Below are 23,686 nucleotides of genomic sequence, written 5' to 3' on the forward strand. Positions count from 1 at the left end.
TTTGTGCCTTTTATTAGAACACCTTATATATTAATAATTCTTAGAAATTATAAACACCGTCTTAGTCTTAATACATCTAAATTATTCATTGAAAATTTATTTTCAAAATAAGTACACAATTGATTTTTATAGAAGTGGTTTTAGATAGAATTGTTATTTAAATATTTTTTAACAGTAATAATTTATCAGTCTTGATGATATTTATTGTTTTTCCAATGTTTATTTACCTCAAATATGAGTAAGCTGCAACTCTTTAACACTGAAACAAAAAGATTTTTGTATAAATCTTAAAATATTTTATTCTTTACAACCTACTGGTGAGCCTAGCCTATTACTCCATAAGGGCCAAACCAAAATTATAAAATGAATATTCTTATTAAATAAGACTTAAAATTCTAAAGTACATAAAAGTCAATAATACAAAAAATAAAAAATTGTGATTTATATTGTCTATTTTTATGCCTAAAACCTTAACATTGTTATTAGGTTAAAAACATGCCATTCTGTTGGGCGACAGGGGCACACGGAATTATAATATATTTGACAGTTACAATATGTGGTTTGTAGAAAATGTTTTCAATGATTCATATATTCGGCTCATGGATGACTCCATGTCTTAAATGGGTCAGTGAAAGATGGCTCTCTTAAGCTGTGGTCTATATACCCTATTTTTCACAAAGCATTCAACATATTAAGCTTTGGCAATGGATAGGTAATCTAATCTAAAATTAAATATTTTTTACCAATAGGCAGGTACAGGTTTTATAATACAATGTTTGTGTTCAATTATGTTCCACAGATAGGGGTGTTTAACTAGTTTCAAAATTTAAGTGGCACCTATAAATCCTCTGTATCTACTTAATATAGTATATGCGAGTAACAATCGCCGAGCTTATAATATTAGCGGCGTACACAGGTGAAGACGAGACATTTTAGTTATTCACGATTGAAAGCAAAAAATTCTTGACTTCCTAAAAATTCCTGCTTACGAAATATGAATTTCCATTTTTTGTTAGGTGAAGTTAAACCCCCGTGTAAGTGCATAGGGGTTTAAGTTGAGGTTTAAGTGACCACTTTGGTTTAAAAGGAAATATTTAGGTGTCTAAGATCAACCATTTTAGGGGAAAGAAAGGTGCGAAATTTCTAGACACTTCCGATGTCCTCTATGCTTTTGAGAGAGCAATAGACCTCTGTAAAGGAAAACTGTTTTAAAATAGAAATAGTTACAGGGTATTCGAGAGGTTCTATGTTCTTTATGAAATGGAAGCCTATTTGAAATAGTCCGCATGACTTAGGTACAGAATGCTTGTGTTGTTAAAGATAAATAGCTATTTATACCGTTGCAAGAATAATATGAATAAACGTTTCCACATTCACGCGGCGCATGAGTCCTATTGCAAAATGCCGTTGCTCGAAGTCCATCGTATGTTAACGATTATTCTGGCGTCGGTTGGAACTAGCGAGTTAGCAAGCGGCTAATATATATGAAAGTTCAAGTGGCAGCTAAAGATACAATTTTTATTGTTTGCCTCAGTATAACAGTAATAGGAATTTATGACATCCACCAATCACTCTCAATGAAAAGTCGCATTTCTGATACGTCATTCCATGAAGATACATCTAAACTATATCTTATTCCGATCAGGCTATTGGTTCCGTTGGACTGTATCAGTGATACATTCTCCAATAAGCTCTTGCGATGATCTTATTAACCCGGTAATTCCACAAATTTCGACTTGTTATAAGTATCAAGTAAGCGTACATGCATTCAGCTTTTTTACGGCTGCAGAAGCATTCCTCTTTACTTTTATATTTACTTCTAAGTGTTGATTATTTAATTTAAATAAACACCGTTTTAAAACAGATTTTATTACGTCCCGTAACAGTTATTGTTCTGGAAAATACATACGAGTGCCGATCGACGGCAAACTTGTGCGAAAAAAGAACAATCGCTTTATCATGTGACTCGCTTTTAAGAGCTTCGAGTAACACCCCTGTAATAAGACACTGCAGTGACTCGCGTCGCCATAACAATTCCATTCATACACCGCGTGTCTAAGGAAACCCTTTATGATGTTATTCCCGCAAGTGTATAAACTGCCATATAGTTATATATCCATACAACCATTCCATATACAATAGCCATACGATTTATTTCACAGTATTAAAAGTGTTTGATTTCAGTTAAGATAAAGGACCTCTCACAACGTTTATACAAAAGTAAGGCCGTTCAAATAGACCTTTAGTTCCTAGAGTGGTTCGAGTGGATCCCCGGGGTCTACGGAAGACTAGACGAGGGTAACTCCCCGTTGGCGTGACAAACATCGGGGGCTTACAATTTGCAAGCGGAGGTCCAAATTATCTGCTTTCTATAGTGAAGAACTAAAATGTTGGTTTCACTTCACCTATCAATGTAGATAATATTTGAAGGTCATTTCTTATAAAAGCTAGCATTTTGTATATGGAATAATGCTACTGATACGTATCAGTCTGAATTGAAGGAGCTTTTACAAACTGCAAAATTACAAAATCCTTTAAACCATTGTTTTTTTTTTTTTTTTTTTTTTTTTTTTTTAATGACCCCCGCTATTGGGGGCCTCTCGTACCCCTATCTGATTTTTGGGACAGGGACCTTTTCAGCAATATTTTTCACATACGTTTTTATTTTCTTACTCGTCTTTCTTTCTTTACATTATCATTTCTTTCAGTCTGTTTTCTATCTTTCATTCAACAATTCATCTTTCTTTCTCATTTGCTCTATTCAACTTTCATTCTTTCCTCTTTTCTTATTACTAATTCCATTTTATGTTTTTATGTTACCTTTTTTATTTTACAATAATAACAATTTATTAATATTTTACAATAAATTTCTTACTCTATAATTATTTTTCATTTATCACAGGTTTATGTTTCATTTTGTCACTTTATTTTCTATTTTTTATTTGTTTATTATGTTTGCGTTTTGTTAATGCTTGTAGCTTTTTTGACTATTTCTTTACAGAGGGTTAAGAATGAACTTTTGAATTCCCCGCCTATCAGGGAGGCAATCGAGTCCTCCCTGATTTGCACGCCAGACCGGCACTCGAAGTCGTACCGGAGTCCCCCGAATGCGGGACACCGGGCCACAAGGTGGATCACGGTCTGGCCCACGCCCGGTTCACAGAAGCACGAGGGGTCCTCCTTGAGCTTAAACCTATAAAGGTACTCAGAGAACCCCCCGTGCCCCGTGAAGAGCTGGGCCGAGACCGCGTCCACCTCGATGCTGCGGAGCACGCGGTAAGCTGAGGCGGCGTCCGGGAAAAACATCCTCGTTACCGAAGCCGTCGTTCCTTCTACATACCTCCTGTTCCATTCGTCGAGCGACTCCTGTCTCAGTTGCCGCTTGACGAATGAAACAGGGCATCTCTCATATTCTGGTCGTCTTTTACTCTTCAGGGCCGCTTCCTTGGCAAGCTGGTCCGCCCTCTCGTTCCCCTCCATCCCCGCGTGCGCTTTCACCCAATACAACCTTACATCCTTCCCTTTTTCTCTCACTTTCATCACATTCTCCTTCACTCTTAACGCTAAGGGATGGAGGGTGTCCGATCTTGCGACAGTTTCGAGAGCGGACCGCGAGTCGCTCAGTACGGCGCAGACTTGCGCCGACTCGCCGGCCGCGTACCCTGTTGCCTCAGCTAGAGCCAGCAGCTCTGCCTGGTATACGGTGCAGAAGTTGCCCAACTTGAGTTTCTTTGTGTATGACTCTACGGCGCCCCGCTTGACGCAGAACGCCGCACCCACCTTATCCTCTATGCGGCTGCCGTCGGTATAAATTACCAGATCGGCAGCCGCGGTGGCAAGTCGGACTTCCTCCGCACTTTCCCCCAGACAGGAGAACTCCACACCAACTTGACCAGACGGGTGTGGTAGTCTCAGGTAGCTGACCGGTACCTCCAGGTCTCGGTCCTTTACCACCTGCCGGGAATGACCCTTTCTTATTTCAAATAAGCGGGCTGCTTCTTGGACCCGAAGGTCCAGGGGAAGCAACCCGGCAAGTATAAGGGCCGAGTGCAGGGACGCGGTCCTGTGGGTCCTCGCGATCTTCTGCGCGAAGCCCCGCTGGACCGCGCCCAACTGCCTGCGGACCAGCAGCTTCCTAGCCGCCGGCGCCCATGCACTCGCTGCATACAAAATCGTCGGCTCCAGCACCGCCAGATACATCGTTCTGATCACCTCCGAGTTCAGACCCCAAGATACCTTCGCAGCCCTGCACAGCTGACGATAGAGGCCCTGTGCCTTCTTGCTCACGTTCTTCACGTGACTGTTGAACGTGAGCCTATCGTCAACTGTGAGGCCTAGTATCCGGACCTCCCCAGTCCGGCCAAGCGGCTCACCTCCCATGCTCAGTAATGGGTAGTCGAACTTTAGCTTGTTGGTTAGCACCATCACCTTGGTTTTGTGTGGTGCGAACCTCAGCTTGTTCCTGACCCCCCACTCATGAACATGGGCGAGAACGGCGTTGGCCCGACTCGAGATGTCCTGGGCCTTCTGCCCCGAGAAGACCAGCACGACGTCATCTGCGAACGCCTGGCAGTGTGTCCCGGTCTTTGCCACCTCCTCCAGGAGAGGGTTGATGAGGAGGGTCCAGAAGGTTGGGCCGCCTACGGATCCCTGCACGCACCCCTTGGTGGTCTCTCTGGCCCACTCTGCCCCCGCGTACCGTACGGACACCTTGCGATCGCTAAAATAGCTGTCAACAAGACGCCGCAGATTCGCGGGGCAGCGAGTCTCTGCCAGTCTGCACCGTATAGCAGGCCACCAGGCGTTATCGAAGGCTCCCTCTATGTCCAATGATACCAGCACTGCGATCTCCTTCTCCTTCAGCCGGGTTCGCAGATGCTGGATCAGGTCATACAGGGAGTCTTCGGTACACCTCTGCGGCATGAAGCCGTATTGGTGGCTACTGATATACGGTGCAGTGTACCACCGGATCCTACGGACCATCATTTTCTCAAGGACCTTGCCGAGAATCGGCAAGAGTCCGATGGGCCTGTAGGATTTCGGGTGCGTGTAGTCCTCCTTGTCCGGCTTCCGCAACGCTACGACCACTGCCTCCTTCCATCTCGTGGGGAAGTGGGAAAGCGCGAGACACCGGTTGGAGAGCGCGAGGTACAGAACGGGGTCCACGGCGACGGCCGCACGGCAGATGTCCGCGGTGAGTCCGTCAGAGCCAGGTGCCTTCTTGGCGTTGAAGGTCGATACGGATAAACCATTGTTTATGCTCTTATATAAATAATCAAAATTTCTTAAGAACGTATCACCTATAATCCTTTATAAATTACCATTCTAAACTCACGGCTTACTCTATTCGCGGGATACATAAGGGACATATACATCGCGAATAAAAAGCTTTTATTGTATTAGTCGTGGCTTGCAAGGCCTCTCTTCTGTCTACGTCGGTTATTCAAAAGTGCAGAAACTAAATACGACTTGTGATGAGTGTGCTTGCAATCTTGCATTAATTTATTTGATTCTTCATAAATATAAATACGAATTCCAAGGATAAACGCAACTCTTTTGTTTCTAGAATTTTAAAAAAAAAACTTTTTTATTGACTAACTTTACTTTTTTGACATCCACTTATAGCACAATCAATTAATTAACGGTTAATTATCCAATGTTACTTCAAAAACTAGGCCGGAAGTTAGATCTAATCTTCTCATTTTTGTCGAGTTTAAGAAATATGGAATAAATTTAGCTACAAATGACAGGATATTGGCAATGATGGAGGCCGTTAATAGTGATTTTTCATCGGGCGCCACGTCGGTGAACCTCGGTATAGCGACGGGTAGATCAACGGTGTCCCTGGCGGCGGAACATCATAAGCCATCAAGAATTCGACCCTGATAAACACGGGGTAGCGACAACCACCAAAGAGGCTGCGAAAGCCCTCACCTATAAACTGTGGTAAGGTCAGTGAGAAAAAGACCGAGGTAAGATCAAAACTGGTATTACTCATGGTTAACGAACTAAAGGTAAGTGCGACAAACCCCTCGTTAACGAAGCGCTAATTAACTATTTTGTGCTATGGCGATCGAAACCAATCAAGGGCGAAAGAGATCACTATAGTAAGCGACGTGAATCGACTACCATTCATCGAACACAACTACTTGTTCCCACTAAGGTACAATCGCCCACTTTCTTTCAGCGAAAGAAGGAGCTGTTGTGTACCCACAGACACCCGAAAGATGTGGCATATGCTCTAAAGGAGGTGTACGAGGGCATATATTCATCTAAGGAGGTGATGCACTCCTAGAGTAGGCGTCCTTACTCTTGGGATAATATCCCGAAACAGGGAAACACGGTGTACTAGTGACCGATTTATCGATTACTGAGAAATTTTGGCGGGAAAGGTTTACTTCCGCTGTTGGGAGGTCCCTGGGTAGCCACTTCTTGTTGGGGGATGCGTTTGAGTCCTCCCCGTGCTGCGGGCTTGCGTGAGGCTTTTTTAGCGGGGCTAGCCGAGGGGGCGGCAGCCTTTCAGGCACTGGCGTGGTGGGAGGGAGAGGATGCAGCACGGAGCAGCTCTTCCCAATGACGAGGATGAAGTCGTCGTACCTGGGACTGGCTTTGATCCGCCGACATCTATCTGTGAGTCCAAGTACTTGGACTTAGAGGTGTAGTCCGAGGAGCCGTTGCTCATATGCGGGTCTTCGACTTGACTTCGGGACGGACTTGTGCACAGCTTAGCGCAACGGAACACTCAGGACAAGAGTGGGACATTCCTTGGCTTCTGTCTTGTAACCCATCCGGATATTTGTGCCATCTTGCGTCCGAAGGAGACGATGGAGTCTTCGCCTAAGGGAGGACCCGTATAATGGTGCCAGGACTGCACCATAAAATACATTCGAGCTTTATATGTGTGGAATTCCCCTTTCTGATGTGCCGCTGACGATAACGTAATGTTGCGCTTACAAACAAATTCTTAATGTCACAAGTGCAGTTGTTTCGGATTCTAGAAAAATTAAGCACGACACGTATAGCAGCACAGCGGACTAAAAGTGATCTTGATACTTGAGGTGATAAAGGGGCGAATAATGTTGCAGTGCCAAAAGTATGCGTACTCAATAGAACGTCGGTCAACCCTGTAAGTCTAACCAAGTGAAAGGCACTCCATATCAGATAAAATATTTATTCATAACAATTTATTTGGCTAACCAATATTAGAAGACATAGTAACAATAAAACAAGTGGTTAACAATTGGTCATTAAAATCATATTCTATGTACACACAAATAAGTGCCAATGTTAAATGTCACTTTTAATACGGTATCACATAACATCCGTCATTGGGAATGTAATAAATATAATTGCATTAGATTTTCAAATAATTGCAAGTTATATAACATATTTTGGATAAAAACAGTAAATCATAACATTAAAATAATAGAATTTTTAATTCAATAAAAATAATATGAAATATTTCAATTATGTTATAAGAAGTCTCTATTCGTTATGCTATCATGTTATGACTCTTACTAAAGAACTTGTGTTCCTTTAAAATCAGCGCCTGCTCTTCCTGCAGTTTAGAATCAGCGTTTCTTATATCCTCTTTAATTGCTTCAATCAAGTCATTCAATGAATTGAAATTTTTTTCTGGTCTCATGTAACCTAATATACATATCTTTAAATTCGATCCGTAAAAGTCATTGTCAAATTTGTGCATCACATGTGTTTCCTGTAATAAATAATGGTTGTTTATTTATTTTTAAATATAATTCATATGTAGGAAATGTAAAAAATGTTATACAATTACTTATCATCAGGCATGAGATATAGTTTTTACTACTGATTAGTGGAAGGTTCCTATTTAGATAAATCAGACAAAATTTAATGTTTGAAAGAAACTAAATTGTATGTAGAAAGAGAAAATAATAAATTAAACCATTTAAAAGACCTACATTTCACACTTTACCGACCATACAGTTGAATTTTAGTATTTGTCATTAGATAAAGAAAGATAAACTAAGTTTTTTATTTGCAATGAAATACAATGTAACTAAATTATGTAATAGTTGACAGATGTAACTAACAGATGTACTTATGTCAACCACATACTGGGTACATTACAATATTAATAATAGCTTTAACAAAAATATTCCAAGCGCTTGGTTATAACACATAAGCTTTGAAAGGGTGAATGACTGACTTTATAATTGCAGTGCCAGCCAAACTACCTTTCTCTAAGCGCACACTCAGTGCATATACTATTTACATATATAGTGTAATAGAAATAAAGTGTTATTATATTAATATGAAATGTAAAATTGTGATCAGATAAACGAGAGAAGAAAGGCAATGTAGGGAAAGATTTACAAAGGAGGATAGAGAGACCATGTGAAGGACAAAAGAAAAACATAAAAGATATTGTGAAGAAAGAAATGTTTACCCGAAATGTAACATTCCTGCCCCACACAAGGCATAAATTGTTATATCATATATAACCAATTACCCTGTATTGTTACATATTGTTGCTTCCATATAAATTACCTAATAATATACAGAGTATGATGACATATATCTAAACAAGACCACAAAAATATTGACTTATTTTGGGTTCTTTGCCTACAGGAAGAACCAAATAAAGATTCTATACATAGTTAACATGCAGCAATTTATCCCCTAGACGTACAATGACTTCTCTAACTCATTACACAATTCATGTGCCATTGTAGACTTTGTGGAATCTCGCTTGTTGGGGAATGTCTTTGGCGAACACGGGACGGTATATTATTGGATTGTTTGTTTTGGTCAAGCATCAATGGTGTTTTGTTCAGCTTCATACAGGTGTATCCCCACTGATAAATAAATTCGCCTCAACAAAAAATAAACAAAAAGTATCACAGAGAGATCATTGTAAACTGAATGCCTAACTCATTTGAAAACATTCTTGTGACAAAAATTATAGATATAGTTACAAAATACCTACAAAAACTTAGCAGTGTAAAACTTGTCTCATTACACAACAACTTATTATTACTGCGTAATATTACTAAATCATTGTAAACTAACACAGAAATAATACACTATAGGAATGTATTAAATTTTATACAGCAATCTAAGTTTGAAAATAAAGCACATTGATTCAGAGCTGAAATATAAGTAACTACTGTTGCGCCTGGCAAGCTAAACTAAATGGTATCATTTGCTTGTGTCAATCTCAATGCACATTTTATTGATATGTCAAGGGGTTAATTGACAGTTGAATCTCAACTTACAATAGACATTTCCTTGTTGTCATAGAATGGGCACCATCCAATATTTGCAACCATTTTAAAAACCGCTTGGGAGTCTACTTGTGCCCAGCCATAATAAACTCCTGGTTCTAGACCTTTAGGAAGTGATCGCACAACTTCTATAGAATAATTGGCTGAAAAAAAAATTTAGTTTTACTCACAATAAAAAAAAGAAACACGGTTCATATATTTTGGTCAAGTATAGGGATCCATTGACAGCTGCTTTAGGCTATCCCTAAGAATAATGCGAAATAGGTTTCATATATTCATAATATCCATGATACACTTAAAAAATCACTATGTATGCACCGAGAAGTTTGTACTGTAAATGGAGCTGTGTGAGAATTAATTCTCTGTGACCAGTAGTATGTTAATGGTAGGCCGCGGAGTATGTACAAAGACCAGCTTTTTTATCATTACTAGTATTTTTATTATTTTTTTTCATTGAGAGTTTTTCCTATAGGTATTAATACATTTATATGTTTCAATTACAATTACATTTTTTCGTAGGTAGTTTTGTTATCTCATTTTAGTCAGACTCATTTGATTAGATGACAGACAATTTCATAAATTTTAGATTTTAATGTTCAATCTAAAATTATACAAACTGCTATTGTATTAAAAAAAATTGGTGGCAAGGCATCAACTATTCAATGATTTTACACAGTCATTATTTATAATGTACTCTCCAAGGGTGTTAAACATTATTTGAAAAATTACAAATAATAGTGTTTGTTGCCAACAAAACAATTAGCTATAGTGCTACAGAAACCGTTGTACCACACCTTAGGTATGCACAATGTGAGCTGGGTGGATGTATCAGCCGACCAATGCAGTTTCAGTAGTACTAAATTAAAATAAAACACAAACATGGTAGAAATTTAATGGTAGTATTAAGTAGTGAAACTGAGTTCCTTCAACTGAGCAATAACAGTATACTCTATAATATTGAATGCAGTCAGCTCAAGTCTGGTCATCATGGCGATCTTTGGGGGAGACCTTTGCCTTGCAGCAAGCATCTATCGGCTAACACCATGATGATGAGTAATAAATATGTATATCTAGGAATATTGTCATATTTATTTTTCTTTCTTAATACAGATCAGAAGGCATACAGTTACTAGGTTTTTAACATTCCCATAAACATTTTTGCCTTTGGCATTTACAGGTTAATCAGGTAACATGTGCTACAGAACTTAAAGTACATTTAATAATTAGTAATTCTGGAAGCTTTCCTAAGTGTCTCAACTTCTTCTCTCCTTAGGACTATTTATATTCCTCTCAAATACAAAATATCTTTATACAAGTAGGCTTTTACATGAAGATCTGGATAGTCAATTATTTTAACATTACAAGTAGTAAGCCAGCCAGCTAGTCATGTACCAAATTGATGCAAATTGCTGAATCGGGCACTTTGATTACAAATACATTATGTATTTAGCATTTAATATAGATTATACAACAACATTATACTTAGAAAATGTAACTAATATCACCAGATAGTAGGTCATTAAATTTATAACTCTATGTAATTGTAAAGACAGTGAACAATAATGAATGTTATCTATGTGAAATTAATTAATCCTCTTGATACTTTTGTCTACTACAAGGCAATGTACTTTAAATGTTTGCTATCTAATATCAAGGCCGAATAATAAATGTGTGATACTAGAGTGTTTTAAATTAAAAATTATTACCATATTTTGAATACAGTATTTTTCTTACTAAAAATGTAATCCCTGAATTTCATAAATTCAAAGAAATAAAAAATTATATAAATATGCTTACAATTACATTTAATATATTTAATTCATTGAAATGACCTATACAAGGAAGCATCAATATTTATTATAATTATGTATTAGATCAATATTCCAAGTTGTCCAAAAATATTGCGGATTCAACATTTAGTTTACATCAGAACCTGTTTGTTGTTTCTTAGGTGCAAAATGTAAGAATAAACTAATAAAAATGAGAATAAAAACCTTAATACTACACTACAACTTTTTATTACTAGTTACGAAAATATCTTACCTGTTGGACAGCCTAATTCTTTAGATCCTCTTCCAAAACCTTTGACTACTTCTCCCTCAATAAACAAAGGTAATAAAGTCCGTGACATTTTACCCAAACCCATATACGTGGTTATAATTAACTATTAACCAATATCATAAAGAACCTTAAAACAAAACTAATGAATGTAAACTTTTCGTAAAAGTTTAATCATATAGAAAAATATAACATACCTAATATTTTGTAAATAATGCAAGCACATGAGTCAATTAAAAATGTTTAATATGTGATAATTATTTCTGAAAATATTACAGAATTTTTAATTTATTATCGACGTGAATACGTGAGCGCTCTTGATTAATAAACAAGGAACACTATACTCCAAGCAGTAGTATAATAACTACTTAAGAAAAATTTTTGACAGTAGGTTTTCAAATATACGACAACGCTATTGCGAGATAGTGATGAAACTATTGCGAGCGAAAATTTCCAAATCTGAGGGAGACACAAAAAAAAATGAATTCGTTTGCATGAAGCGAGTTCATTAATTGCATGAAATTTTAAAGAAAGATATTTGCATATTGCTTAAAAGTCAAAGGGTATTTAATTTTTTTAAGTTAATCAACACTTCATTCAATAATTATAAATCCACTTAATGCTTCTGATATTTATTATTAAACAAGGAATTGGTGTAATAGCACCACAATAATTTATTTATTTTAATATTTATTCCTATTTTGGGAAGTTTGTTACGTAGTAAGTTACGCCATCTTTGCCATATATCAGTTCGGATATGATCGGAACAGCGTATATTTTATTGTCACTTAAGTAAGTAACAAAACTTGAAAATAAATTCCTCTGCTACTGTATTAAGAATATTGTAAAAGTAATCCCAATAAACCCGTTAGAGTTTATTGTGGGCTCTTCTCAGAACAAAATGTGTTAGGGAACTTTAGTTTTCAAGGAAATCATTATTCCTGTAATCTCAAAATGATTCTGGTTTCTATGAAATTAGACTCTATAGACATATTTTCATGTTGCACATAAGGTCATTGTACATTATTCTATGTGGATAATATTATTAAATTGTTGTAGTACTTGGGATAACTCATCCAACTTCGAAACAGAGATCATTCGCCGAATCTAACTCGGATAAGCGACATTCGGAAAGCTCCGAAACATCTTCTAGTCTAAAATACCTCAAAGTCAGAAGATGAAAGGCTTTGACAAGTGTTTGTTGCTGGTGACGACTTACAGATCCGAGACATAGTCGCTCATATGAAGGCTCAAGGTTACCCAGAGTTACTCCAGAGCAATGGAGAAGCTATGCACGGATTTTCGATGCGAGCTTCAATCATAAATAAAAAGAATCGCAGAAGAACCAAGGCTACCGATGTATAGTCTGCAATAGCGTTGATGAATATTGCATGCAAATCCATTGTCAGTAATTTTTCACAAGGAATTAGGAAACTTTTATTGTACTTAAATCACGGTACTTTAGTCATGAACTGTAACAGATAAAATAAAATTAAGAGAAAAGTAAAACAAAAGGAATATGTGAATGATAATTTTTCATCTTAGTCACGTTAAAAATATTAACTATATACTTCTAAGAATTTGTAGCTTAATGTTTGATTCTGGACACTCGAAAGTTTTTTAATTTGTTTCAGTAACTTACTGTTTACGTGTCAGTGTCAACAAGAGCGATTCTGTCAAATTCATTAAAAACCAAAAGTCAATGTCAAACAATCAAGATAGGCAAATTAATATAGAAGTGATGATTTTAGTTTTGTCCTAAATTATGCAAGAAAGTTTTAAAAAAAACAATAAACATACGATCACATATTCCCAATTTTATTCAGTAAGTCTTAAGTCGGTTATTTGAACGTATTGACATGTTTATTTATTTGTGATAAAACTAAAGAAATTACTTTTTTTACAGGCTGAATATAAATATTTTCAATGTCATGGTTCGCTGAACTCGCCGGAAAGGCGGAGAACCTTCTCAACAATATAGATGAACAAACCGGTGCGGCAATTCGAAGCCATAATGCGTTAAAACAAAAAAAACATGACTATGTGATTCATACTGATAATTCATGGCCTCAGAACAGGCGTACATCGCCTCGTTCTCAAAAAAAACCTGGTCATGAAGCAAAACGCAGTCCATCTCCTGCACGAAAACCTTATCTATCCACTACACAATCTCACACTAAGGAAGTAGAAAATATTTCACAAGATCAGCTAAAAAAGAAACCACCTGCAAGAAAAAATGCTACACAGAATTATACTCCTATTACTTCAAGAAGTTCTGCCAATGAAATGAAATTTGGTGATTGGGGTATTGAACAGTATGGGCTTAGGAAAAGAAGTAGGAAATTTTTATGATTATAAGAGTACTTAATGACATAATATTTTTAAATATTTTATTTATAGAGTGTAAATATTAGGAAAGAATAAATATTTTTAGTTTATGTCAAATTTGGCGGGTTCTGAAAAGATTGAAAATCTAATTAAAAATCGCTGTTGAAAAATGTTAAAATATATAAACTCTAAACCGTTGTTAATAATTGTTGGTTTAAAACAAGTTGTAGAAAAAAACTAGTATTGAGCATGTTATTTGGCACATCAGGCATCAGACGACTGGCAATAAATGTCTGGACTCGGTTTTGTAGTGTTGTTTTTATCAAATGATGCTTTTAATTGTGATAGACAAAAGTAATACATACAAAACTGAGCATAGTTGAATATCTGAATAATAGAAATTTTTTTTTAGGGAATACTTTATCAGGTGACATAAATTCCTTACACAGGGATAATGTATATAAACTGCAGAACCTTGAAGTTGAAAATGCAATGTTGAAAAATGAAATTAATGTTATGAATAAAGAAATTTCTGAGCTGTTGGATAGGTTAAGGAAAACTGAGGATGGTATGTGTTTTATAATTGTGTTATCAAAAATGTTAAGCAATAGTTTATAAGTAAATTATTAAGTATAAATTGAGATTGAATCAGAAATGAGGTGATCCATAGAAGAAATGGTGACCTTTTTTCAACATAGTTGAAGAAGTGGTTCTTGAAGTGTGTGTGTAAAGTGGCAGTGGTTGGGGCACATCACATGTGCAACTGATAGTATTAGGGATTGAAAGGCGTCAGTGACCCGGTAGGCTCCTACAATATAGTTAAGGTCACACGAGGATGCTGCATATGAGCAACACAAAACTAGTCATCATGGCAATCTTTGGAGGAGATTAAAGCCTTGATGTCTATTGGCAGAATTAAAGATGATGATTGTAATTAACTTTGAGAATACAGTGAATGTTGACTTTCACACATAACTGGGTAGTGAAACTGTTTGTTTAAAACTACAAGGATGTAAAAAAATCTAAATTAAAAGCAGATTTATAAGTAATTTAAAAAGGAGTATTAAGTGCTTTAGGATTATTTTTTATTTGACAAGTGTTAGCTGTATTTTGTACTAGGTCAGTTGCTTTGATAGCTCTTGTCATAAAAAACTGAATAGAAATGTATGGTGTAAAAGTGGATGATTTTCCTCAGTTATATAGTGGATAATATTTGGTGGCTTGTAGTTCTTCTACTATCAACATTGTCTTTTATTATAACTTTATCAAATCTCAATTTATTCTTATAAATGTTGTCATGTATTTCAATAAAAGTTTTTCTGTATAGTTATTTATTTGGGGTTCCCAAAATTCAATGTTAAACTGTAATCAGGCAATTGGGCAGGTTGTAGCAAACTTTAAGGAATGAAACACAAACAAGTCAAATATATTTATATTATGACTATTAACAAAAACTTTACTGTAAGTAACATTTTTATCAAAGCGAGATAAACTCCATCAGCTTGATTTTGGAAGACAAAAGCAGTTAGTCAACTTTCTTTATCGTCATCATTTCAGCCGATAGACACATACTACAAGCCAATAAGTTTCTCCTAAAAAACACCACAATGAGCGGCCTTACGTTTGACTTTGATTATGTTATCTGTTGAGTGTAGATAGGCGGTGGCCCTACTTGTCAACTCTCAATTACTCAAATTATTATCACATCCAATTTTAAACAATTATCTGCAAGAGGCAAACCTACCTTGTACTGTTTTTCATGCCTGATTACCCCAATGTTTTCTTCTTCTTTTCAGTCTATTTACTCTAGTCTATTGCCCACTGCAAAGCAAAGGCCTACCCCAAAGATCATCACGATCCTCGTATTCAGCGATTTCCCGTGATCTTATCTATGTCGTCAGCCCACCTAGAAAGGCACCAACTCGTGGTCACCTGGAGAACCTGAACCTAATGTCTGCTATACAATGTTTGTGTCACTGTATATTAATAAATGAAGTACAGTAATATACTAGTATTAAATGCAATTACATATGTGTTTTGTACATTGTATTTTACTTTATTATACAAATTTGGAAATAACTTTAATGTACTAAAATTTTGTTGTTCTTTTTCCAGATCTGAGCCAATACAAAAGCGCACCAAATAATATTGAGTTAAAATTAAATAATGATATGTTACTATCACAATTAGAGCAGTTGAAACGTAAATTACAAGATCTGATCACCAAAGATGTAAAGAGTAGGGAGCAAAGTCAAGAGCTTGAGGCGGAAACATCACAACTAAGAAGCATGAATAGGCAGTTGGATGAAAAGTAAGCTTTTTTATCCACTATCTGTTCTAATAAAAATATTGGTGATTTATAGACACAATATTTATTTACGTAATGTATGTCTAATCATTTACAATGATTACTTCTAAAAAAAAGTTTTCCATTTCACATACTGGAAGACTAATATATCTATAGTCTCACAATGATCAGTCTTACGTTACCCGCATTCAGTGATTTTGCGATCTTGACTATTTGATCGGTCCATCTTCTGGATGAATTACCCACAAGGTGGACGCTTATGGTCGCCAATCGAGAACTTTTCGGCTCCAACGGCCGTCGGTAGTACTGGCGATGTGTCCCTTCTAGTAGCGTTTACAATAGTTACGTGCTATTCTACGAGCTTCGTCGGTGACCTTGGTTCTTGTGCTGATCTCCTCATTATTGAATCGATCTCTAACCGAAGTTCTAAGAATAGCCCTTTCTATTGCTCTCTCGGTAACCTTGAGCCTTAAGTCCAACCAAACTAAGTCTCAGATCCATATGTCATCACAGGCAAGACACACTGGTCAAAAGACCTTCATCGTTGGACATTAATGAGTTTCGGAATTCACATAATTGATTAAATTCCTATTAAAAGAGCTACTGTGTAAGACAATTTTTGATTTAATATCTCCATTGATTACATACTATCACACTTTGTTTTTGTTTTGATTCACATCTAATGTCTGATTGCTAGGAACAAATGTTTTAATTTATAATGGACAGGGAAGTGTTATTTTTACTATTTTAGCATTTTTCATGCAATTTTTACCTCTATAAGAACCTTCATTGTGCCTATAAGAAATTTATTCATATGTTATTCATTAAGCAGAATTTATTTAGATACAGAATATAGAGGATAGATAAAATAATTAATAAATGTTCATTTTTTTATATTTCCACAGACTAAAATTAGTAAATGAAGAGCTACACAATAAAGACTTAGCTATATCTAAACTGGAGATTGAATTACGTCATGCACAGGTTGTAATTAGTGAACAGCAGAGCAGCATAGAAAAATCCACACTGGAATGTCATCGTTTAGAAAAAGATTGGGAAAGTTATAAATTGAGAGTAAAGAGTATGCTTTTTGCTAAAGATGAAGAATTAAAAAAATTGAGAGATGGTAATAATTTGACAGAGGACACAAAGGAATTAATTGACCAGATAAAGGCCCTGAAGTAAGTTACATTAATCTTTTTTTTAATTGTGTTGACTATATATATCAATAAAAATATAAAAAGGTAACAAGTGATAAAATACTTATATGGTATTATAATCATCTCGTTTTGCCAATTTACTGTTATTCATTTATACTTGTTTACGGTACACGTTTGTGTGACAAGAGAAGCCAGAAGGCTGAAATTGATTTTTTTATGATCATTTTCACATTATCTGTACTACATAACTAGAGAATTCAAAAGTTTTAATTAAATTTACAAAATGTTTTACATCAGAGGTTCCCAGACTTCTACCAAAGATGGCTTGCTAACCATCCCACTAGTTGGGAGCTTTAGCTGCACAAATTCTTACATTTCCTATTATGCCAAATGCCCGAAGAGGCATAATAACCTGAAGCTACATGAACGAATGTAGCTCTGTGAAAAAGCAGTGGCTTTGCACCCCTATCCTGGCATATTCCACACAAAACTCCATCAGACATCAGAGTAAGACAACTGGCAATGATTCTTTAGGTTAGGTCTTGAAGAGCATTGTTGTTATCGCTGAATATTTGAAAGTGCCAAGCCAAGTGCCAGGCACTACTCTTCTTGGCATATTATTTACCTATATTAATAGGTGAATTCAAACAAATACTTTAGTTCTTTGCTATCAAAAGCAGATAATTTTTTTGAGACCAAAGCTTACAAATTGTAAAACATAATTTTTTTGTGTAGTCAACGACGACCCTCATCGAGTCTCCCATGGACCCTGGGGGTCCTCTTGAACTACTTTGAGAACTGTGCTTTACATAATAATACGATTGTTTGACAAGTTTTTGTTTATAAATATGTAGGTATTATGTTTGTGTTGCAGAGAAGAGCGTGATGAGTTATCCGAGCAGATACTCAAAGCGAAGGAGGAAAGCGAAGGTATTAAGGTGTCAATGACAGAAATGGGGACTCGGCATGCCGCTGTGGAGAGGATTGTAATCGCACTGCGAGACGCCCTCAAGGAAGAGAGATCAGCCCGTAATCGTGCAGAGATGCAGTGTGTTACTTTGGGAAAGGTAGATTTCTTTCTTTTGCTTTTTTCTTATGCTATGCTCATCTATGCCAGAACTAGTCTCATAAACTGCAAATACTTAAATTTGCATGTAGTTGGCTCTCATTTACTTAAACGTTAATTCCCAAACAGGTCGACATGGACCCCCAGACGTCCTGGGAAATATGAAAGGGCTCTATGTTAGCGTGAAAAAAAGAGGTTCACAATCTGTAAGCGTGGATGCACAAAAATCAGTTTTCGATAATGAACAACAAGTCAAGCTAACATTTTAGTGTTGGCTTGTTGCATACAAAGCAAATTCCAGTAGAAATGTGCAAGGTGTTTATCGAAACTAGTGAAATTTTGAAACTTGTCTCTAAAAAAAAGTCTGGGAATCTCTGGCGTAATATTACATCATTTTACATTTACATTTATTGCTCAAATGCTGTTTGGGCATTAATTTTTATATATTTAACTGGTTTGGTGTAAGCTAGATCTCTTTTCAGTAAAGTAAAAAAATATAGACAAGTTTTATACTAACAAGAGCTAAGTTTTAACATAAGCTAGTTTAGAGTATTCATGGATAAATCATGACTGTTCAAGGAATTGAAAACGACGCACCATGAAATGGGCCAAACGATTGTCAAGTTGCGGAACGCGTTGCAGGCGAAGGCGGAGGAGTTGAACATGATACAGGAGAATAGTTCAGCGCCCACTACGGACACTAGCGCCCTCAACGTTGCCGATTACGACGTTGCACAGGTGCGTTCTATAACCAACTAGTCTGGGAGGTAACGAGCTCAGCTCGTATATCAATCGGACGCTAACTGATCATACCAGGAATAGAAGCGATCCTGGAGTTTCTTCCGCCAATTCTCACAGTGCCATCACTTTCCAAAATAGTAGCAATTTTGTTAGCTAGGCAATAACCAATGACCAAGGTGAGGGTCGGCCTTCTCGGGCATCATTGTATCGCAATGCCAATCTCGTGTTATAGACGAGTGACATCACAAAACGACGTGCCTGTATAGGGTCCTATCTTGTACAGCAGTAAAAGTCCGGTTCAAAAGCAAATACAGTTTTGTTTTAATTATTTAAAATAAAAATTTCTGGTATTTGCATTTTTGTTTTGGTTTAATTTTTAAAAGCATAAAAATTGATATTTCATATAAGACATGGTACATGCCAATATAAATGAAAAAAATATCAGCAAATAACAAAGATCGTTGAGGTTAAATGTGTATGTTTCTGTCTGTGTCTCCGTCTCTTCCGCGTGTGTGTCGGGGCTTAACGCTATCTCTCTCTGTGCGTGTGTGCTAGTGTGTGTACAAATTTGTATTTTTGAAACTGTTCATCATATTCATTAATGACGTAAAAAAAATTACATATTAGACGTGAAATATGATTTATTAACAGTTACGGATTCTCGTGAATGTAACTTATGAGTTGATAGTGTTTGAAAAGTATTATAATGGCAATAATTTATATATATTATCAATGGAAAATAATAGCAACTACAATATCTAAACGGGTACAGAATATGTCAAGATTTCGATTTTAGCATTACTGTATTGTTCAGCTTGAAGAGCGACGATTAGGGTCGACGGCTTTTGTAGGTGGGACCCCCCATTAGTTGGACTGAAGACATAGTCAAGCCCGAAGAAAGTCGCTGGATACGGGCGACTGGGGGAGGCCTGTGTTTTGTAGTGGGTGTCTATCAGCTAACATGATGGCGTTGAAGATCGATATCAAAGTGGAAAACGCAAATATTTGCCAAAAGATGTAAAATGCCTGATGACTTTACTACATTTGTAAAAATTGTAGTAAGGTCATCAGGCATTGCCTTACATATAAATGATTTAGTATAATCATGTTTAATCGAATACTTAATAAATACATTTTTAGGTGGCAATGGACAATGAAAGAATACAGCATCTATCGCAGATGTTGGTGCAGAAACAATCAAAAGTGGAATCTTTATTGGCGGATAACAATACACTCAGGATACAGTTAGATAAATTACAGGTAATTTGATTTATTAGTAATATTTTACAACGAACGGAGCTCAGAAGGAGGAGCCTAGGCTCTCGGAGGAGCTTTCGAGTTTTAAACTATACATAGCTACTAATGCTAATAAGACAAAATAAAAGACCCTTCGGGAAAAAACTTTAGGTAATTTACTTGATACAGGTGATTGGTTATAGATGCAAAAGTTTTTAAGGGGTGAATTGTCTTTTTATTTGCTTACTTATCTCATTTGTGTGCCAAAATTTACATATTTACATAAATAAAACAGTGACAGACAAATGATAAATATAAGAAATTTAAATAACTCGTAATTATATTTTGTGTCTAAAAAATTAAGAAATTCTTTCTCGGTCTGAGTGTACCGCATATGTAATAAAGTTCCACAACATGTTAAAACCTTCTTTTTCTTAGTTTTAAATCTAAAATAATAATACTATTACTATTTGAAACTTAGTAAAGAATTCAAGAGTTTTTAGTTGATTGCTTTGGTTGATATTATAATGTACACATAAAACATTGTTAGGAGTAAGTTTTAGGTTTCCCATCGGTTTTTCTCAGCGGATCAGTATTCTAAGCCTGAGGTAGCTTACTGCTTATAATGTTAAAATAAATGACAGTTCGAAAGTGCGTGTAAATGCGTCCTTCAATAAAGATATTTTGAATTTGAATATAAATAAATAAATAACATTAAAATTTTATATGTATTGAAATTCGCAGTCGAAGTATAAAACAGAAATGGCAGCACTTCGAGCAAATCACTTGCATAGCGTGGTGCAAGTTCAGGATGGTGAAATGCGGTCGCGTACTCGCGGTAACAACTACTCGCCGAACGCGCTCGCCAAACTGTCTTTACGTATTGGTGTTCTCAGCAGACGGTATCCTGTGTTCAGGGTCTTTCTAATTGTTTACATGGTGAGTTTTTTCTATACCACTGTACAAAAAAAACCCCATAATTGTGATAACATTCATTTAAAATTAGCTCATAGTGTCAATTGGGTTTAATTGATGTATTAATCTGTCTATAACCGGTATTCATACACGCCAGGCTCAGAGTTTTCTTGCGAGATCGAATCGTATGAGATCCGTAAAAGGGTAGGTTACCGATGTAGCTCGAAGAAATACTTGTCTGAAGTCGGGGCACATCTGGTAGAGCGGCGTGGGTAGGTCCCCTATTAGTAGACCGACATCATAGTTAAGATCGCGGGAAGTCGCTGCATGTGTGCAATGAAAGATGAAAAGTTACGGTCTTTGGGGGGGTGGGGGTCTACGCCTAGCAGTGGGCGTCTATCAACTGAAAACAAGAAGAAGACATATCAAGTATTATTACTGACTGACAGAAATTTAATAAAAAACCATAGATATAATAATTCTGTTATCTACATATCTTTTAAAAATTTCATCAGAGCTTACTTGCCGGTACATATGAAAGTAATAATTATATCCGATTTCTATTACTTTCATGTTTGCTCGATTTTTCCTTTTAAATAAGCTAAGATTGTCTGAAAGAAATCGATGTTTGTATTCCTTTTACCAGTTTCTTTTACAATAAAGAGTTAAAGAAATAAAGTTAAAATACAATGTCATTTTTTATTTTAGGTTGGTTTACATTTATGGGTGTTCACTGTACTTTTGACGACCGCCCCCGAAGACTACTCAAGGCCGAGGAAGTAACAGCTGCCATTATGTACATGTATTGTATTGTTTTGTGCAAATTGTATCCGACTGACTCCGATGCGATATATCGTGACATTTTAACGCTTATCGCAAATGTGTTGAGAAAAAAAATATGTAAAAACCCATCGATTAATAATAACTTTTACAAGGTTAAACTTATCACGAGAACACTGATGAAAAGGTTATACTCGCATACAGGTTATCTTTGATAAACTTTCAAGAACCACAATAAGTTTAAAAGCTTCAGGTTTGTGGTTCTATGTGGTAATATCTTCAAATTCAAGCATATATATATTATTTTCTAGTCTTTGTTTGGAGATTGTTTTGTAATACATGTGATGTATTCTGTATAGCTAAATTATCTGGAAGCTTTATTGTGATTTTCGCTCTAAAATCAAACAAAAAACCTGTAATAAATATAAATTATTTATTAATCTGTAAATTATCGTATTTATAATTTTTTTAATTAACTTTTATTATTTGACTTTTCAAAATTCTATAACATTCCATATTTTACACATGGATGAATAAGAATAGGTTGGGTCACGACAAAAATAAAATATGGCGTAACGAATTTAATAGTTTTTATTTTAATAGTTTAGCTGGTTCTATAAATTGTGCAATAAAGAGTTCAATACATAAATGATTGATTTCACACGAATCAATTGAATTTGTGCAGTATAGATTGTGTTGTTAACATTTAAAAATAAAATTTATTCCCACGCGGCAATGGTCGACTGAGAAGACGCTTTTAAAAGTGCAAATTTCGCATATACATTGCCCTACAAAATCTTATAGCTATAAATAAATAAAAAAAACTGTAAATAACTAATAACACGTAACTATGAAAATTTCGCGGAATAAACATTAAAATATCTATGTTGATAATAAATGCAATATCTATATGTTTTAATGTAAATGACAATAAAATTTAAAAATTTGTAAAATATGATTAATATACGAATAATTTTAACCAGAAATAAAAGTCGTATTTATTTTGTTACTTTGTGTTTTTAATTTTCAATTATATTTAGCCATATATTGCCCATATTGTCCACTTTATTTTATTAGCCTAGATCTCTCGTCTTATCTTAAGTTGAAATGTTTAAAAGTAAATTGATTTGCGACGATTATATTTCATTGTATTAAGTTGTAAGTTTCGGGATTTCTCTTAATCGAATAAGGAATGAGGAGAACCTTGACGAAATTAACCGACAGCTCAGTGAATTGGCATGTTGAAGTAGTAGTGAGCTGGCCACATAATTAGAAAATTACTTTTTTATTTATATGTAAGACTGCGGCTAAAAACTACGGGTGTATTAGATAATAATTACACAAAGCAAATGTTTGGTCCAATTACAAATCCGCACTAGCACAAATATTCTTAACTAAGAAAGGGACTAATATATAGCTACTTTTTTACTCGGCACTGGTCGGTGTAACATGTGAGGATGCCCCCCAGAGGGGTAAAACACGTGTAGAGTTAACGGTGGTAGTTGTGTTACGCATTGTTTGCCGCACGCGCATTTATCAGTAGGCTGGCGGGCAGTGCACTTCATTGCACGACTACTGCTGCATAGCGAAAGTAGCTATTTATTAGTCCCTTTCTTGGTTAGTATGGACTTCCGCAAGGTAACGCCTGAATCTATTAGACAAATATTCTTTTTCTCAATTTATGGACAATGTCTCCAAAACCATAAAAAAGATCAATGTCATAGTGCACTATTAAGGTTTGTTGTTCGCTCGCATAATCTTTTTGTTTGTAGTTATTTATTAAATTAGGTACAGGTAAGTGGATTAAAATGCAGAGCCTTTCAGGGAG

At 35.9% G+C, this 23,686-nt stretch overlaps 2 protein-coding genes across 3 annotated transcripts; one reads left to right on the forward strand and one right to left on the reverse strand.

Moving 5' to 3' along the window:
• Positions 1–7,196: 7,196 nt before the first annotated feature.
• Rfk (Riboflavin kinase) lies at positions 7,197–11,695 on the reverse strand. Of its 2 annotated transcripts, none has more exons than XM_068763618.1 (4): positions 11,522–11,695; positions 11,310–11,454; positions 9,258–9,409; positions 7,197–7,717 (listed from the first exon to the last, which is right to left on the reverse strand). In XM_068763618.1, exons 2-4 carry the CDS (start codon positions 11,410–11,412, stop codon positions 7,493–7,495), a joined length of 480 nt encoding a protein of 159 aa, XP_068619719.1. In that variant the 5' UTR covers positions 11,413–11,454; positions 11,522–11,695; the 3' UTR covers positions 7,197–7,492. The 2 variants fall into 2 exon arrangements, with proteins under 2 accessions (XP_068619719.1, XP_068619720.1); XM_068763619.1 differs by having other exon boundaries at positions 11,310–11,450; positions 11,520–11,695.
• Positions 11,696–13,040: 1,345 nt separating this feature from the next.
• On the forward strand, positions 13,041–22,844 carry Golgin84 (Golgin-84). The gene is made up of 10 exons (XM_068763509.1): positions 13,041–13,149; positions 13,231–13,659; positions 14,065–14,220; positions 15,768–15,963; positions 16,866–17,141; positions 17,995–18,187; positions 18,766–18,924; positions 20,068–20,187; positions 20,908–21,102; positions 21,787–22,844. The coding sequence occupies exons 2-10, from the start codon at positions 13,251–13,253 to the stop codon at positions 21,859–21,861; spliced, it is 1,779 nt and encodes a 592-aa protein (XP_068619610.1). The 5' UTR covers positions 13,041–13,149; positions 13,231–13,250; the 3' UTR covers positions 21,862–22,844.
• The last annotated feature ends 842 nt before the right edge of the window (positions 22,845–23,686 follow it).

Source organism: Battus philenor, unplaced genomic scaffold (assembly GCF_028537555.1).
Source record: "Battus philenor isolate CCGP_79_NKW_IND1 unplaced genomic scaffold, ilBatPhil1.0.hap1 SCAF_18, whole genome shotgun sequence".
Lineage (NCBI taxonomy): Eukaryota > Metazoa > Arthropoda > Insecta > Lepidoptera > Papilionidae > Battus > Battus philenor.

Bases quoted from the DNA above. Each gene is read 5' to 3' on its own strand.
- Rfk (XM_068763618.1), bottom strand. From the start codon at position 11,412: ATGGGTTTGGGTAAAATGTCACGGACTTTATTACCTTTGTTTATTGAG. The intron at 9,410-11,309 runs GTAAGATATTTT...TTTTTTTTTCAG, and splicing joins AGAATTAGGCTGTCCAACAG to CCAATTATTCTATAGAAGTT. The intron at 7,718-9,257 runs GTAAGTTGAGAT...TATTTATTACAG, and splicing joins ACAACAAGGAAATGTCTATT to GAAACACATGTGATGCACAA.
- Golgin84 (XM_068763509.1), top strand. From the start codon at position 13,251: ATGTCATGGTTCGCTGAACTCGCCGGAAAGGCGGAGAACCTTCTCAAC. The intron at 17,142-17,994 runs GTAAGTTACATT...TTTGTGTTGCAG, and splicing joins GACCAGATAAAGGCCCTGAA to AGAAGAGCGTGATGAGTTAT. The intron at 20,188-20,907 runs GTAATTTGATTT...TGAAATTCGCAG, and splicing joins TACAGTTAGATAAATTACAG to TCGAAGTATAAAACAGAAAT.